The 18,741-nt window shown below is 46.0% G+C and overlaps 1 protein-coding gene across 4 annotated transcripts in view; it reads left to right on the forward strand.

The window, feature by feature from the left end:
- Window positions 1-18,741, forward strand: part of CCDC148 (coiled-coil domain containing 148) — a 739,559-nt gene that overhangs the window by 687,132 nt on the left and 33,686 nt on the right. For all 4 annotated transcript variants that reach the window (XM_063933692.1, XM_063933693.1, XM_063933695.1 and 1 more), the window contains 2 exons: window positions 4,541-4,659; window positions 7,326-7,443. In XM_063933692.1, coding sequence (XP_063789762.1) covers window positions 4,541-4,659; window positions 7,326-7,443 — 237 coding nt within the window. The remainder of the gene's footprint in view (window positions 1-4,540; window positions 4,660-7,325; window positions 7,444-18,741) is intronic.

The following is an 18,741-nucleotide window of genomic DNA, read 5'->3' on the forward strand; positions in this document are numbered from 1 at the left end:
TGTTTTACACATTTCTGATAATACGAGTACCACCAAAAAGGGGTATTATGTTCGGTGAGGAAAAACTACCTGTAGTTTTCCTGAATCTGAGAAATCAAATGAGGTGTGTGATGATGCGTGGGTTTCCCCCGATAACAACTGATAATTTCTAAAATGTTATTGGCATTATATCCTTTCCCGCCAGAGGTTAGGGTGCGTTGGGAAACACCCCCTAGGGTGGATAAAGCGCTCACACGCTTGTAAGGGTTCTACCCTCGCCTGAGATGGCCGCCCTTAAGGATCCTGCTGATAGAAAGCAGGAGGGTATCCTAAAAGGTATTTACACACATACTGGTGTTATACTGCGACCAGCAATCGCCTCAGCCTGGATGTGCAGTGCTGGGTTGGCGTGGTCGGATTCCCTGACTGAAAATATTGATACCCTAGATAGGGACAGTATATTTTTGCCTATAGAGCATTTAAAAGATGCATTTCTATATATGCGTGATGCACAGCGGAATATTTGCCGACTGGCATCAAGTCTAAGTGCGTTGTCCATTTCTACCAGTAGAGGGTTATGGACACGTCAGTGGTCAGGTGATGCGTATTCCAAACAGCATTTGGAAGTATTGCTTTATTAAGGGGAGGAGTTATTTGGGGTCGGTCTTTCAGACCTGGTGGCCACGGCAACAGCTGGGAAATCCACGTTTGTACCCCAGGTCGCCTCTCAACATGAGGAGACGCCGTATTATCAGGCGCAGTCTTTTCGTGGACAAGCGGGCAAAAGGTTCCTCATTTCTGCCCCGTGACAGAGGGAGAGGAAAAAGGCTGCAGAAATCAGCCAGTTCCCAGGAACAGAAACCCTCTCCCGCCTCTGCCAAGCCCTCAGTATACGCGGGGGCTTTACAAGCAGAATCAGGCACGGTGGGGGTCCCGTCTCAATGAATTTTAGCGCGCAGTGGGCTCACTCGCAAGTAGACCCCTGGATCCTTCAGGTGATATCTCAGGGGTACAAATTAGAATTCGAGACGTCTCCCCCTCGCCGTTTCCTAAAGTCGGCTTTACCGATGTCTCCTTCTGACAGGGAGACAGTTTTGGAAGCCATTCACAAGCTGTATTCCCAGCAGGTGATAATCAAGATACCCCTCCTGCAACAGGGAACGGGGTATTATTCCACACTGTTGTGGTACCGAAGCCGGACGGCTCGGTGAGACCGATTCTAAATCTAAAATCTTTGAACACTTACATACAGAGGTTCAAATTCAAGATTGAGTCACTCAGAGCAGTGATTGCGAACCTGGAAGAAGGGGACTACATGATGTCTCGGGACATCAAGGATGCTTACCTTCATGTCAAAATTTACCCTTCTCACCAAGGGTACCTCAGGTTTATGGTACAGAACTGTCACTATCAGTTCAGACGCTGCCGTATGGATGGTCCACGGCACCCCGGGTCTTTACCAAGGTAATGGCCGAAATGATGATATTCCTTCGAAGGAAGGGAATTTTAGTTATCCCTTACTTGGACAATTCCCTGATAAGGGTAAGATCCAGGGAACAGTTGGAGGTCGGTGTAGCACTATCTCAGGTAGTGTTGCGGCAGCACGATTGGATTTTCAATATTCCAAAATCGCAGCTGGTTCCGACGACGTGTCTTCTGTTCCTAGGGATGATCCTGGACACAGTCCAGAAAAAGGTGTTTCTCCCGGAGGAGAAAGCCAGAAAGTTATCCGAGCTAGTCAGGAACCTCCTAAAACCGAGCCAAGTCTCAGTGCATCAATGCACAAGGGTTCTGGGTAAAATGGTGGCTTCCTACGAAGCAATCCCATTCGGCAGATTCCACGCAAGAACTTTCCAGTGGGACCTGCTGGACAAATGGTCCGGGTCGCATCTTCAGATGCATCAGCGGATAACCCTGTCACCAAGGACAAGGGTGTCCCTCCTGTGGTGGTTGCAGAGTGCTCATCTTCTAGAGGGCCGCAGATTAGGCATTCAGGACTGGGTCCTGGTGACCACGGATGCCAGCCGGCGAGGCTGGAGAGCAGTCACACAGGGAAGGAATATCCAGGGCTTATGGTCAAGCCTGGAGACATCACTTCACATAAATATCCTGAAGCTAAGGGACATTTACAATGCTCTAAGCTTAGCAAGACCTCTGCTTCAAGGTCAGCCGGTGTTGATCCAGTCGGACAACATCAAGGCAGTCACCCACGTAAACAGACAGGGTGACACAAGAAGCAGGAGGGCAATGGCAGAAGCTGCAAGGATTCTTCGCTGGGCGGAAAATCATGTGATAGCACTGTCAGCAGTATTCATTCCGGGAGTGGACAACTGGGAAGCAGACTTCCTCAGCACGACCTCCACCCGGGAGAGTGGGGACTTCACCCAGAAGTCTTCCACATGATTAAAAACTCGACAGGTATTGCGCCAGGTCCAGGGACCCTCAGGCAATAAGCTGTAGATGCTCTGGTAACACTGTGGGTGTACCAGTCAGGGTATGTGTTCCCTCCTCTGCCTCTCATACCCAAGGTACTGAGATTGATAAGATGGAGAGGAGTAAGCACTATATTCGTGGTTCCGGATTGGCCAAGAAGGACTTGGTAACCGGAACTTCAAGAGATGCTCACGGAGGATCCGTGGCCTCTACCTCTAAGAAGGGACCTGCTCCAGCAAGGACCCTTTCTGTTCCAAGACTTACCGCGGCTGCGTTTGACGGCATGGCGGTTGAACGCCGGATCCTGAAGGAAAAAAGGCATTCCGGATGAAGTCATCCCTATCCTGATCAAAGCCAGGAAGGATGTAACCGCAAAAACATTATCACCGCAATTGGCGAAAATATGTTGCGTGATGCGAGGCCAGTAAGGCCCGACGGAGGAAATTCAACTGGGTCGATTCCTACATTTCCTGCAAACAGGAGTGTCTATGGGCCTGAAATTGGGGTCCATTAAGGTTCAAATTTCGGCCCTGTCAATTTTCTTCCAAAAAGAACTAGCTTCAGTCCCTGAAGTTCAGACGTTTGTAAAAGGGGTACTGCATATACAGCCTCCTTTTGTGCCTCCAGTGGCACTTTGGGATCTCAATGTAGTTTTGGGTTCCAAAAGTCACATTGGTTTGAACCACTTAAATCTGTGGAGTTAAAATATCTCACATGGAAAGTGGTCATGCTGTTGGCCCTGGCCTGGGCCAGGCGCGTGTCAGAATTGGCGGCTTTATCCTGAAAAAGCCCTTATCTGATTTTCCATTCGGACAGGGTGGAATTGAGGACTCGTCCTCAGTTTCTCCCTAAGGTGGTTTCAGCGTTCACCTGAACCAACCTATTTGTGGTGCCTGCGGCTACTAGGGACTTGGAGGACTCCAAGTTGTTAGACGTTGTCAGGGCCCTGAAAATATATGTTTCCAGGACGGCTGGAGTCAGGAAATCTGACTCGCTGTTTATCCTGTATGCACCCAACAAGCTGGGTGCTCCTGCTTCTAAGCAGACTATTGCTCGTTGGATTTGTAGTACAATTCAGCTTGCACATTCTGTGGCAGGCCTGCCACAGCCAAAAATCTGTAAATGCCCACTCCACAAGGAAGGTGGGCTCATCTTGGGCGGCTGCCCGAGGGGTCTCGGCTTTACAACTTTGCCGAGCAGCTACTTGGTCAGGAGCAAATACGTTTGTAAAATTCTACAAAATTGATATCCTGGCTGAGGAGGACCTGGAGTTCTCTCATTTGGTGCTGCAGAGTCATCCGCACTCTCCCTCCCGTTTGGGAGCTTTGGTATAATCCCCATGGTCCTTACGGAGTCCCCAGCATCCACTTAGGACGTTAGAGAAAATAAGAATTTACTTACCGATAATTCTATTTCTCATAGTCCGTAGTGGATGCTGGGCGCCCATCCCAAGTGCGGATTGTCTGCAATACTTGTACATAGTTATTGTTACAAAAATCGGGTTATTATTGTTGTGAGCCATCTTTCAGAGGCTCCTCGGTTATCATGCTGTTAACTGGGTTCAGATCACAGGTTATACGGTGTGACTGGTGTGGCTGGTATGAGTCTTACCCGGGATTCAAAATCCTTCCTTATTGTGTACGCTCGTCCGGGCACAGTATCCTAACTGAGGCTTGGAGGAGGGTCATAGGGGGAGGAGCCAGTGCACACCAGATAGTCCTAAAGCTTTCTTTAGATGTGCCCAGTCTCCTGCGGAGCCGCTATTCCCCATGGTCCTTACGGAGTCCCCAGCATCCACTACGGACTATGAGAAATAGAATTATCGGTAAGTAAATTCTTATTATATTATAACAGCATTTTTCTGCTTAGAGAAGGTGCAGGTGGGTTGTATCACGGAATGCGTCGCTTTGTCTTATAAATGTTTCCAGTTAGTTAGAAATTAAATCAACAGTGAAACCGCAGGAAAACAAAGCCTGGGATTTCAAGCCTCACAGCACATTTATACATAACAGTGTTTGCAAGAAACAATATCAAGATATTCTGGCATTTGGGATTTCCTTCTGTATGGCTTGTCACGCAGGCTTAGGCACATTTTAATCTAAACTTTCCTTTTTGCCTCACACGACAGATCCAAAAGTATAAAACTCAGAAAAAACGAGCGTGGGATGAGTTACAGAGCCGAGATCAGCAACGCCTAGAGGAACTGACGAGAATAATGGCCCAACAAGCTGAGAAAGACAGAGAACGGCAAGTAACATATTGGGGCTTATTACATAAACTAGTGCTATGGACACAAATGCTTATAACCTATAGCAAGTGACATATGCTTTCATTTCTATAGCGCACAACCCCGATATAAGAGCTACAGTCTGATTTGTTGCTTTGGACTACATTTGTGCACGAACTGTAGCTCCGTTTTATTAAATGTTCCAAGCTGGTCTCCAAAAACATCGCTAGCAGCTTTCTGCAGGACTCTCAAGGAAAGGGTTAAACCTTGGATAACTATAAGAGTTGACGGTTCTGGCCCGAGATAGCAAGTAAGCTGCAGAGTTTTCACAAATCTGAAAGATTAGTATTGATCCTGCTACACAAGGGAGTCCGTTATATGCGCCACACAGTAAGGGATGAATAGGTTTGCAGTAAAACCATTAACAAACATCCCACTGCAATATTGTTGGCTTGCAGAACTGTTAACTACATTCTAGCACCTTCAGCTAATGTCTTGCATGGGTGGTGTGGATACTTGTAGAAAGTGGAAACTAAGGGGGTGATTTAGACCTGATTGCTGGGCTGCTAACTTTTCTGTCCTGCGTTCCGATAGTCGCCGCCTCCAGGAGGAGTGTAAAGTCGCCATGCAAGTGTGCGATCCCATGCGTATGCCTAGCTGCAAAAATCCACTGTGTGCAGTCTGTGCGCAGCTCAGGACTTACTCCTCCAGTGCGATGAGAACAGGCTGATCAGGGCCAGAGCTGATGTCACACACCCTCCCCACGCCTGCATTTTTCCAGACACTCCCAAAAAACGGTCAGTTACCACCCACGAACGGCCTCCTCCTGTCAATTGCCCATGCAGTCGGATTTTTCGCACCATCCCATCGCTGACCGGCGATGCGGTGCATACACATGTGCAGTCAGTACCTGATCGCACAGTAGCGGTCAGGAATGAATCAGGCCCTTTGTTTGGTTCTTGTGATGTTAAAGATAAGCACATAACTTACAATTACATACTTTACTCCTCACTCTTCCATTTTGGTTACTGCAGCCAGACTTTATACCACCCACAGTATTTTTACGGATTGTCATGGAGTGTATCATTCCCACCTATGCATCTTGACGTACCTCTTTCAGGAACATACTCCCCCCCCCGCACAGCCCCTTCCCCCCTCCACCCCTGCATTTAAAAGAAAATACAAATGTTAATTTACACAACTGATGGGAAAACAGTAAGTATAAAAGCACTGATGTTGCTCATAAGCATAAACCAATGTTACTATGCAATGAGCATTGCATCTCAATCCAAATTAATTGGTATCAGTCAGTGGGTGATTGCTGATAACCCAGGGTTGAAAACGATTGGTATGTATCCAGCAGATTTATCAGTAGACAACATAGAATGACTGTGTCCTACTGTTGCTGGTTGGCACGCGCATGGTGGGCACAGTGGTGATGTCACTATAAAGTTCTGCCTACTACCATTTGAGGACCATTTTCCATTAATTTCAGTATTGCAATTACTGTCCTAGTGTACTGCTCACATCTAGCATCATTTAGGAGTCTGCTCAATAACATCCAGTGATGAAGCTGATTTACCGTGGTGATGGAAAATCTCTTATTGCCAAAAGGGATCATAAAAAATGTAGAAGCTGAACAATACTGATCTGTCTCAGTGATTCTGACCAGAGTAGTAAGGGTTAATTTAACGTTCCACCAGGCTAGTCTGAGACATGTGCATGTGTGATCTAGCAATCTGTTTCTGTCTGATTATACCAAACTGGACAGTAACATTACATACTGCCATATCTACGTTGTTGTATCTATAATGAGTGCAGTGTGTACAGCACCCATGTTTAATTACTTTCCTTTCCAGAGTCCCGCGTCGGCGCTGCAGTAGTTGGAAAAATCACAGGAGAAATTGGCGCCACGCAAGCGCAGTCGTTATTAGTCACAAGAACATAGAAGGCTCCATGTTTCGAGTCTACTGCGCCGTAGAGAGGAGGAGGCCCGTCTGGAGTCTGCACATGGGTCTTGGGCCTTCAATTCCACTTCCGAAAATCAATCAATCAAATTTAATTTTTTTTAAAAAGATACAAATTTGAATTTTTATGAACTATTTCCGAATGAAAAACTTGCTTTTTTCTGATAATGAATCATTTTTCAGTAAATATCTTTTGTTATCTCCATCCTATGATGGTGATAATAGAAAAAGGATTCTACGATCCTTCTTAAATAGACTTCCCCGATATTTTGCGTGGGGGCTCAAGTGGCGACGTGACTCAACGCACCCTCCTCTGGAAAGTAATAGCGCATTTTTCCATAATTTAGCCGGATGTTCCTACTTTCCTAACTTCTTTGTTAGAATAACATAATCTGTGTTACACTCTACCTTTTGTTATTCCTGTGTGTATTTGTACTGAAGGATTCAGTTTAAAAAAATGAACTGAACCTTTATTGATCCAGTAATCTAGATAAAAACTCGTCCATCATAGCCTGTCAGGAAGATGTGAACATTTCAGAAATAAAGTCACAGGCCGCATGCAAATACGTTGTTTTGACATTGAACTGAATGCAGCAGAGCAATATGTTCGGGATATAGATAACACCAATCCTATTTCATTTTATCCAGCCTAAGGAAGTAGTATGAAACCTGAATTGTACGGCCAGTGGAAGTAATTCTCCCACGACATGTCTTCTCAGGGTTGTTTACCGACAGCAGATGTTGGAGAAGCGTCTGTCAGAGAGACAGGAGATGGCTCTGCATGAGGAGCACGTAGAGTTAGAGAGACAGAGAAGGCTCCGGGCTCTGCGACAACAGGTAATATAATATGTCTTGCGGGCTGCAGTACCATCGTAGGAAGAAGTCTGAGTGTCACCTCCTCATAGTGGGTACAGCCATCATGTGAACCGAATATTATAATGTTCATGAGAATGTTCATAAAACACTGAATGCTTCTAAAATATTATTTACTGACAACTGAATAAATTTGTTAGCCTATTTATGTAGCTATATATTTATATAACCCACCCAGGAGAATTAGTATGGTGACCGATTTGTAACATCAGTATTGTCACAGGATATCGGGATTTTTTTTTTTTTGCACTTATGTTTTATTGATTGTTAATCCATCTAGGTGGCGATTCAGAGGCGGACACAGTAAAGTAGCCGCAGCCGCTACTGCGCTTGTATGCTAGTGCAATGGCTAATGGTTGTCCAGTTGAGAAACCCACCAGCTGCGCCACAAATCTGACGATATGCGTACAGATAGCATGCGGCCGCCGTATATTGCACCTGCCAATGGCAAACGCAGAATGTCCATGGCTGCCGGTGTCAGCTGAACTGTGTCTAGATATAGTCGCTGACACCGCCACGCCCATGAAATGTTACCTCACTGACCAAATGTATTCTGCATATTTATTCAATGCTCAGTATCTGTTTCAATTCTCTGAGCTTTATAGTTAGTATAAGGGCCGTAACTAGGTGTGCATGGAGGGGGTACCGCACATAGCACTGCAGGGTAGGGGGCGCTGTTGACGGCACTCCGGACCGCCACTGTTTCCTACCCTGACCCCTTCTGGCACTAATACCTATACAACATTCATGAACTCAGCTTGAGATTTCTTTGTTATTCAGTCACACTGTCCTTTATTACATTTCAAGATGCTGATATACCCGGGATTCAAACCGATTGCTTGTGGCATTGCAGTCAGACAATCTATTCATTGAGCTATCTGCCCTTGCATAGAAAGGTAGATAATTCTAAGCTACAGAATTCTAACTATTTGAAGCTTACCTTGTACTTTGTGAAAAAATGGCAGTATATTGAAATGTGTTATTTAATAAAGGGTATTGTAACTGAATAACAGCGAGCGCTCAAGTTAAGTGCATGTACGTGGTATAAAACAGATTTGTGTTCAAATCCATTTCTTTGCAGTGGTCTGTAAATGTGTGTGTGTGTTTATATATATATATATATATATATATATTCATGGGAAGGTGCATCATAGCATGGACTTTCTCTGGGATGAGGCATGCACCTTACTGTATGCCCCTATTGAAAAAAATGGGGACGCCAATTTTGTCTCTGGCACAGGGCACCAAAAAGTCTAGTTACGGCTCTGGATAGTGCTATTTGAAAATGAAATGTAAAAAAAGCAAAACAGTTACAGATTAGATAAGTTTAGTAAATACTATGTTATGATGGTGATTGTTCTGCATAGTCACTACAGTGTAGATATGCATGGTCAGCAACAAAGTACTCCACTAAATGATCCTATAATGTTGGCTAGTATGACATCACAGTGTGTGGTCTCTAGCGCCTACCAAGTAACTGACACTTCTTTGCACCAGGGTAAAGAAACTTGAATTAGGTGCTATGAGGCTCAGGCAAAATAATGAAAAGCGTGCCTGTCACCTGAGCACAGATTTGTCAGTTGAACCAATATTCGTAAGTATGTAGCCTATCAATGTATTAGAAATCCTTATGCCTAAATTATATCACTGGCTCTAGTGATAGGCGGAGCATTGTTATAAATATTGGTTCAGGTCCAACAGCTGCATTTAATGCTTAAAGACAATGGGTAATGCAACTTTTCATTCAAATCAGATTTCTGTTTCTCGCATCATAAAATGAGACAGCGGTTTCAGGATCTCTAAGGGACAGGTGCCAATATATACACGGTTGAGTCACATTATTATGACCACCAGCTAATAGTCAAAGTAACCGCTTCGGAGCCCCATACGCAGCAGGGTTTGCTGAACTGTCATTTTAGACACAAGTCTGATAGCCCCCAGGTTCATTTTGACGTTAAGCTGTTCCACTGTAGCGTGTCAGTCGGCCCTCACGCACCTTCGTAGCCACTGTTCACCTTTCACATCAATGGCACATGGCAGTGGCGCACACGGGGGGGTTCCGAGTACCTGGAAACCCCTCTGATTAGACAATTGTTTTATTTTTGAGATGGAGACAGCAGTGTCTCCGTCTCAGTAAAATCTGCGACCACGTACTATAGCTGCTGCAGCAGCAGAGAGCAGAGTGTGTGTGTGTGTGTGTGTGTGTGTGTGTGTGTGTGTTTATGTATGTATGTATGTATAAGTATGGGTGTGTGTTAGTGTATGTATGTATAAATGAACGTGTGTGCTCTATGTAACTATATATACTTAGTGTATATATTTCTCATACGTCCTATAGGATGCTGGGGTCACCATTAGAACCATGGGGTATAGACAGGATCCGCAGGAGACATGGGCACTTTAAGACTTTCAAAGGGTGTGAACTGGCTCCTCCCTCTATGCCCCTCCTCCAGACTCCAGTTTTAGAATTGTGCCCAGTGAGACTGGACGCACTACAGGGGAGCTCTACTGAGTTTCTCTGAAAAAGACTTATGTTAGGTTTTTTTATTTTCAGGGAGACTGCTGGCAACAGTCTCCCTGCTTCGTGGGACTTAGGGGAGAGAAGTATGACCAACTTCTAGTGAGTTCAATGGCTCTGCTTCTGGCTGACAGGACACCATTAGCTCCTGAGGGCGCTGATTGCTGGGTACGCCTAGATGCTTACTCCCACAGCCTGCCGTCACCCCCTTACAGAGCCAGAAGTCAGAAGACAGGTGAGTAGCAGAAGAAAAGAAGACTTCTTCTTCAGTGACGGCATTCTGAGGTACTGCACAGCGAACGGAACGCTGCTCGCCATGCTCCCACACACATTGCACTGCAGGGTGCAGGGCGCAGGGGGCGGGGGGTGGGCGCAATTTCTACTGCCAAGAGGGGACATTAGTGCCAAGGCAATGTCCTCCTAACCCCCGCCAGTATAATTATTTGTTAAAGTAAGCGTGACAGAAGCGCGCCATTAAGGGGGCTGAGCTTCTTCCTCACAGCTCACTCTCAGCTCGGCGCCATTTCCTCTCCACAGGGCTGCAGAGACACTGGTCCTTCCTCACACTGCTGACAAGTATCAGGGTGCAAAACGGGGGGGGGGGGGGGGCACAGTATAATTTGGTGCAATATATTTGATATTTAAAGCGCTACAGGTCTGGGGCATTTTTTTGTGTTTTCAGACCCGTTAATTTGGCGCTGGTTTGTGAGCTGGCAAATCCCCTCTGTGTCTCTCTGACAGACTTTACTGTGGGTCTGTCCCCTATATGCCCGGTGTGTCTGTGGGTGTTTGGTACACGGGTGTCGACATGTCTCAGGCTGAGTGCTCTTCCCAGGAGGAGGCTGTATTAGTGACACAAACGTCTGTGGGGGTGACCCTGTCGGCACCGCCAACTCCTGATTGGGTAAATGTTTTGAATGCTTTGAATGCTAATGTGGCTCTTATTAGTAAGAAATTAGATAAGTCTGAGTCTCAGACCCAGGCATGGAAGAAATCTGTGGAGGATGTGTTATTACAAGTACAGGACCTCTCAGGGTCACAAAAAACGTACTTTTGCCCAGTTGGCAGACACTGGTACCGACACGGACACTGATTCCAGTGTCGACTATAGTGATTCCAGATTAGATCCAAAATTGGCAAAGAGCATTCAGTACATGATTGTGGCGGTTAAAGATGTATTACATATCATTGAGGTCCCTGCTGTTCCTGATAAAAGGGTCTGTATGTATAAGGAAAAGAAACCTGAGATAACGTTTCCTCCCTCTCATGAACTGAACACTCTATTTGAAAAAGTCTGGGAAAGCCCTGACAGAAAGTTTCAGATTCCCAAAAGGATTCCGGTGGCTTATCCGTTTCCCTCTGAGGATAGGGAAAAGTGGGAGTCACCCCCCATTGTAGACAAGGCCCTATCACGTTTGTCTAAAAAGGTGGCTCTCCCTTCACCTGGCACGGCAGCCCTTAAGGACCCTGCGGATCGTAAGCAAGAAACTACGTTAAAATCCATTTATGCGACCACAGGTACGCTACTCAGACCTGTCATTGCATCTGCGTGGGTGAGTAGTGCAATCGAAAAGTGGGCAGATAACTTGTCATCTGATATAGATACCATAGAAATCTCAGCTAGGCGAGCATTGTGGATTCACCAATGGAATGCTGATGCTGACTCCAAGAAAAATATGGAATCTCTACCATATAATGGTGGTGCCTTGTTTGGTGACGGCCTCGCTGATTTGGTATGTACGGCTACCGCGGGTAAGTCATCCTTTTTGCCTTATGTTCCTCCACAACAAAAGAAAACACACCACTATCAAATGCAGTCCTTTCAGCCCAATAAATACAGAAAAGGGCGAGGTTCTTCCTTCCTTGCTACTAGAGGAAGGGGAAGAGGTAAAAGATCACCAGCCTTGTCGGGTTCCCAGGAGCAGAAGTCCTCCCCAGCTTCTGCCAACTCCACCGCTTGTCCGCATCGGTGGGGGCACGTCTCAAACTCTTCAGTCAGTTCTGGTTTCGTTTGGATCTGGACCCATGGGTTTTACAAATAGTATCCCAAGGGTACAAACTGGAGTTTCAAGACGTTACCCCTCGCCGATTTTTCAAATCGCCCTTACCAGCTTCTCTGCTGGACAGGGAGGTAGTATGCGACGCAATACAAAAGTTGTGTCAAAATCAGGTCATTGTCATGGTTCCCCCGTCACAACAGGGAGAAGGCTTTTATTCGAGCCTGTTCGTGGTCCCGAAGCCGGACGGCTCGGTCAGATCGATCCTAAACCTGAAATCCCTCAATTTCTACCTAAAAAAATTCAAATTCAAGAGGGAGTCTCTCCGAGCAGTGATCTCCAGTCTGGAGGAAGGGGATTTTATGGTGTCGGTGGACATAAAGGATGCCTAATTACATGTTCCCATTTATCCTCCGCATCAGGCTTACCTGAGGTTTGTAATTCAGGATTGTCATTACCAATTTCAGACGTTGCCGTTTGGTCTGCCCACGGCTCACCAAAGTGATGGCGGAAATGATGGTTCTCCTTCGCAAGCAAGGAGTCACGATTATCCTGTACTTGGACGATCTCCTGATAAAGGCGAGATCCAGGGACCAGTTGGTGCAAAACATTGCACTATCCCTGACAGTTCTTCAACAACATGGTTGGCTCCTAAATTTGCCAAAATCACAGTTGATTCCGACGACGCGGTTGTCGTATTTGGGAATGATACTGGACACAGAACTACAGAGAGTTTTTCTTCCAGTGGAAAATGCTCTGGAACTTCAGAGTCTGGTCAAACAAATTCTGAAACCAGCAAGAGTGTCAATATATCAATTCACTCGGTTGCTGGGGAAGATGGTTGCGGCCTACGAGGCCATTCAGTTTGGCAGATTCCATGCCAGAGTGTTTCAGTGGGACCTGTTGGACAAGTGGTCTGGATCCCACCTGCACATGCACCGAAGGATAATCCTGTCTTCCAAGACCAGAATCTCACTCCTGTGGTGGCTGCACAGCTCTCACCTCCTAGAGGGGCGCAGGTTCGGGATCCAGGACTGGATCCTAGTAACCACGGATACAAGTCTCCGAGGCTGGGGAGCAGTCACACAGGGGGAAAACTTCCAAGGAAGATGGTCAAGCCAGGAAACTTGTCTCCACATAAACGTTCTGCAGTTAAGGGCCATTTACAACGGCCTTCTACAAGCGGAACGTATTCTTCGCAATTGCCCTGTACTGATCCAGTCGGACAATGTACCAGCAGTAGCATACATAAACCGCCAGGACGGAACAAAAAGCAGAGCGGCAGTTGCGGAAGCCACAAAGGTACTCCGCTGGGCGGAAAAGCATACAAGCGCTCTGTCAGCGATCTTCATTTCAGGAGTGGACAACTGGGACACAGACTTCCTCAGCAGACACGATCTTCATCCAGGAGAGTGGGGCCTCCATCAAGAGGTCTTCACAGAAGTGACAAGTCATTGGGGGATTCCTCAAATAGACATGATGGCATCTCGTCTAAACAAGAAGCTTCAGAGATATTGTTCCAGGTCAAGGGACCCTCAAGCAATAACAGTGGATGCACTGGTGACACCATGGGTGTTTCAGTCGGTGTATGTATTCCCTCCACTTCCTCTCATTCCAAAAGTTCTAAAGATCATAAGGAGAACAAAGATTCAAGCGATCCTCATTGTCCCAGACTGGCAAAGGAGGGCTTGGTATCCAGATCTTCAGGAATTACTCATAGGAGATCCCTGGCCTCTTCCTCTATGCGAGGACCTGTTACAGCAGGGGCCGTGCGTGTATCAAGACTTACCGCGGCTACGTTTGACGGCATGGCGGTTGAATGCCAAATCCTAGCCCGAAAGGGTATTACCAGTGAAGTTATTCCCAAACTTATTCAGGCTAGAAAAGGAGTAACGTCTAAACATTACCACCGTATTTGGAGAAAATATGTTTCTTGGTGTGAATCCAAGAAGGCTCCTACGGAAGAATTTCAGCTAGGACGTTTTCTCCATTTTCTGCAAGCAGGTGTGGATGCTGGCCTAGAGTTGGGCTCAATTAAGGTACAAATTTCAGCCTTATCGGTTTTCTTTCAAAAACAATTGGCCTCCCTTCCAGAAGTTCAGACTTTTGTGAAAGGTGTGTTGCACATCCAGCCTCCATTTGTGCCCCCAGTGGCACCATGGGATCTTAACGTGGTGTTGCAGTTCCTTCAGTCACATTGGTTTGAACCTTTACAGAAGGTGGGGTTGAAATTCCTCACTTGGAAAGTGGTCATTCTGTTGGCCTTGGCATCCGCAAGGCGGGTGTCTGAGTTAGCGGCCTTGTCTCACAAGAGCCCTTATTTGATCTTCCATGAAGATAGAGCAGAGTTGAGGACTCGTCAGCGATTTCTGCCGTAGGTGGTTTCATCTTTCCACATGAACCAACCTATTGTGGTGCCAGTGGCTACTGACGCCTTAATTGAGTCAAAGTCCCTGGATGTGGTCGGAGCTTTGAAAATTTATGTCGCCAGAACGGCTCAGGTTAGGAAAACGGAGGCTCTGTTTGTCCTGTATGCTCCCAACAAGATTGGGTGTCCTGCTTCCAAGCAGACCATTGCACGCTGGATCTGTAATACGATTCAGCATGCTCATTCCACGGCTGGATTGCCGTTACCGAAATCGGTGAAGGCCCATTCTACTCGAAAGGTGGGCTCGTCCTGGGCGGCTGCCCGGGGGGGTCTCGGCATTGCAACTTTGCCGAGCAGCTACTTGGTCGGGTTCAAACACTTTTGCAAAGTTTTACAAGTTTGATACCCTGGCCGATGATGACCTCAAGTTTGGTCAATCGGTGCTGCAGAGTCATCCGCACTCTCCCGCCCGTTCTAGAGCTTTGGTATAACCCCATGGTTCTAATGGTGACCCTAGCATCCTCTAGGACGTATGAGAAAATGGGATTTTAATACCTACCGGTAAATCTTTTTCTCTTAGTCCGTAGAGGATGCTGGGCACCCGTCCCAGTGCGTACTGTATCTGCAGTTATTAGTTGTGGTTACACACATGTTGTATTACATTTATAGTCAGCCTGTGGCTGAAATTGTTCATGCCGTTGGCTTGTGTTCTGTTGAATGCCATGTTGTGCGGCATGCTTGAGGTGTGAGCTGGTATGAATCTCACCTTAGTTTAACAATAAATCCTTTCCTCGAAATGTCCGTCTCCCTGGGCACAGTTCCTATAACTGGAGTCTGGAGGAGGGGCATAGAGGGAGGAGCCAGTTCACACCCTTTGAAAGTCTTAAAGTGCCCATGTCTCCTGCGGATCCCGTCTATACCCCATGGTTCTAATGGTGTCCCCAGCATCCTCTACATACTAAGAGAATAGGATTTACCGGTAGGTATTAAAATCCCATATATATATATATATATATATATATATATATACACCAATAGAGTCGATCCGGCACACCAATGGTGTGAAAGCTGTAACTGCTACGTTGCCTTCTTAGAGAGGACAGCGCCTCCCATACATACACTGGGACAATAGAAGCGACACTCAGAGACTTGATAAAAGTGCAAAGAAGCTAGTGCTTTAATCAACGTTTCGGGGTGTTACCCCCTTCATCAGGATAACAATGTGAACACATATAAATAAATTTATACCATACCTTCACCAATCCTGTCCGCGGCATCTCCCGCCAGCCTGCCCGGGACCCAGCCACCCCACACCCAACCACGGCTTCTTCCGGAAGTGATGCGGCCGGGTCTAGCAGGCATCAGGAGGTTGCCATGGAATCAGCCCAGCATTCCGTAGTCATGGTAACCTGCCGTGCGGCGGACTCCAGCGTGTGTTACTATACGAGGCAGCAAAAGCCATGCCAAATGTGCCTAAAGTGTGCCATAACAATACATCGCAACCAAACTTAACAGTATTTAACTGGGAGACTGTATACAAACTACTTATAAAAATAGTGTAATAAAAAATTGTGTGATAAAAAATGGACTATGGAGCTCAAAAGTCTCACAAATCACCATGTAAAGATAATATATAAAATCAACTGCATGATTGAATCATAACACGGTATTAATGTATTAAAACATAAATAATCTATAAACAATCATAATACGTGACGCTACAGAATATCAATCACAGATAAATAAACAGTAAAGCCAATATAGACTATAAAATACAGTCCCAAGTTATAGGAGCACGGTACTATGCCTATACCTTATATCCATCAACTAAAAACATATGAAAATATAAATGAACCTATATCATAACCTATCTCACAGGAAGCAATTAAGACCCATATTATCATTTAAACCTTTTGGATAAATGGTATCTAATTTGAAAATCCACCTAGCCTCTAGCTGTAGGATTTTTCTGTGTCTACTACCTCTCCTGATTGACTCAGGTACATGGTCAATTATTTTGTAGTGAATAGTCGCCACCCCGTGTCCCATCTCGGCAAAATGGCGAGCCACCGGTTGCTCACTCTGTCCTGTGCTGACCGCGGCTCTAATGGCGGTCTGGTGTTGGGCCATTCTTTCCTTAAATTGACGGGTCGTTTTCCCCACATATTGCAGGCCGCAAGGGCAAAACAGCACATAAACCACAAACCTGGACGTGCAAGATACTGGCCAATTGATTTTAAACTTCTTTCTCATACGTCCTAGAGGATGCTGGGGTCCACTTCAGTACCATGGGGTATAGACGGTTCCGCAGGAGCCATGGGCACTTTAAGACTTTTCAAGGGTGTGAACTGGCTCCTCCCTCTATGCACCTCCTCCAGACCTCAGTTTTAGAAATGTGCCCAGGCAGACTGGATGCACTCCAGAGGAGCTCTACTGAGTTTCTCTGAAAAGACTTATGTTAGGTTTTTTATTTTTAGGGAGAACTGCTGGCAACAGTCTCCCTGCTTCGTGGGACTGAGGGGGCAGAAGTAGGAATCAACTTCCTAAAGAGTTTCATGGCTCTGCTTCGGCTGACAGGACACCATTAGCTCCTGAAGGGAACTGAACGCTAGCCGTGCCTAGATGCTCACTTCCACAGCGCGCCGTCACCCCCCTCACAGAGCCAGAAGTCAGAAGACAGGTGAGTGTTAGAAGACAGATCTTCAATCAAGAAAGTGACGGCTAAAGGTACAGTGCGGCTGGCGGGAGCGCAGCGCGCCATGTTGCCCACACATACACAGGCACTGCAGGGTGCAGGGCGTGGGGGGGGGGGGGGGCGCCCTGGTCAGCATGAAACCTATGGAAACTGGCATAAATAAGGGGCATAAGTTGCTGAGGTACAGTCCTACCCCCGCCAGTATAAAAAATTACCTCATTAAACCTGAGGAGAAACACACCATTGAAGAGTGGAGCTTCCTCCTCAGTCAGCCAGCACACTGCTCAGCGCCATTTTCTCTCTCTCCTCAGGCTGCAGAGGCAACGCTGGTCCTCCTCCACTACTGAACAAGTATCAGGGTGCAAAAACAGGGGGGGCCACAGTGAATTTGGTGCTATATAATTGTGTGATTAACATTATAAAAGTGCTGAATGTCAGTGGGCATTTTGTGTTCACAGACATTGTGTTACTGGCGCTGGGTTGTGAACTGGCAAAATCCTATCTGTGTCCCTCTGACAGATTTTACTGTGGGTCTGTCCCCTATAAATCCCGGAGTGTCTGTGGTGTGGTTCTGCATGTGTGTGACATGTCTGTGGCAGGGAACTCTGTGGAGACATGTTAGGGACACAGAGGTGTAATATGACACCAAGAGCCTGACTGGGTGAAAGGTTACATGATAGTGTGAATCATATCAGTAAGAGGTTGGACTGAATCTCATAGAGAAAATGAAAATAATCTGTTGAAGATGAGATTTTTAATAGTTCTACCTTTCATCCACAGGGACCTTTCTGGGTCACATACAAATTTGCACAAGTAACATAGAAACATAGAATTTGTTGGCAGATAAGAACCACTTGGCCCATCTAGTCTGCCCCTTTTACTTTCTATCCTTTAGGTAATCTCAACCCTTTTTGAACCTTAATTCTTTGTAAGGATATTCATATGCCTATCCCAAGCATGTTTAAAAGTAGTACAAACTGATACCGACACGGACTCTGATTCCTGTGTCGACACTAGTGATTCCAGGGGTCCTAAGTTAGCAAAAAAGCATTCAAAACATGTTTTAGCTATAAAGGAGGTGTTAGAAGTTACAAAGCCCCCTCTTTTATCACAAGGAGAGGGTTTACTTTAGTAAAGAAGTAATGTAATTTTCCCTCCACCTCAGGAGTTGAACAGTCTCTTGGAGGGAGTCTGATTTAACCTGAAAAGAAATTTCAGATTCCCAAAAGGAATTCAGGCAGCTTACCTTTTTCCAAAATAGGTGGGAGTCACCCCGCATTTTAGACAGGGATAAAGTACTTAATAGAGAGCGCTTAAATTCCAATCACATTTATTAGATATATTAAAAAGTAAATATAGATAAAAATAATCACATTTATATACATAAATTATGCATGTATGGCACTTAAAAAAGCTGAAAGACACCTCAATTGATACTGATAAACTGTATGGCTCCAAAATATTCTTAAAGTTCATAAATGTATAGGCAGTCCATAGCCATATATTATGTATCTTAGTAGGCTAGTTTGGCCAGAATTACTTGATATCCAGTTATTTATATATCCTAGGAATTCTTTGTGTATAAGGGGGTTCACTACGGCTGGCCAGCGGTCGGGCTCCCGGCGACCAGCATCCCGGCGCCGGGAGCCCGACCGCCGGCATACAGAAGACCACCCGTATAAGG

Source organism: Pseudophryne corroboree, chromosome 7 (assembly GCF_028390025.1).
Source record: "Pseudophryne corroboree isolate aPseCor3 chromosome 7, aPseCor3.hap2, whole genome shotgun sequence".
Lineage (NCBI taxonomy): Eukaryota > Metazoa > Chordata > Amphibia > Anura > Myobatrachidae > Pseudophryne > Pseudophryne corroboree.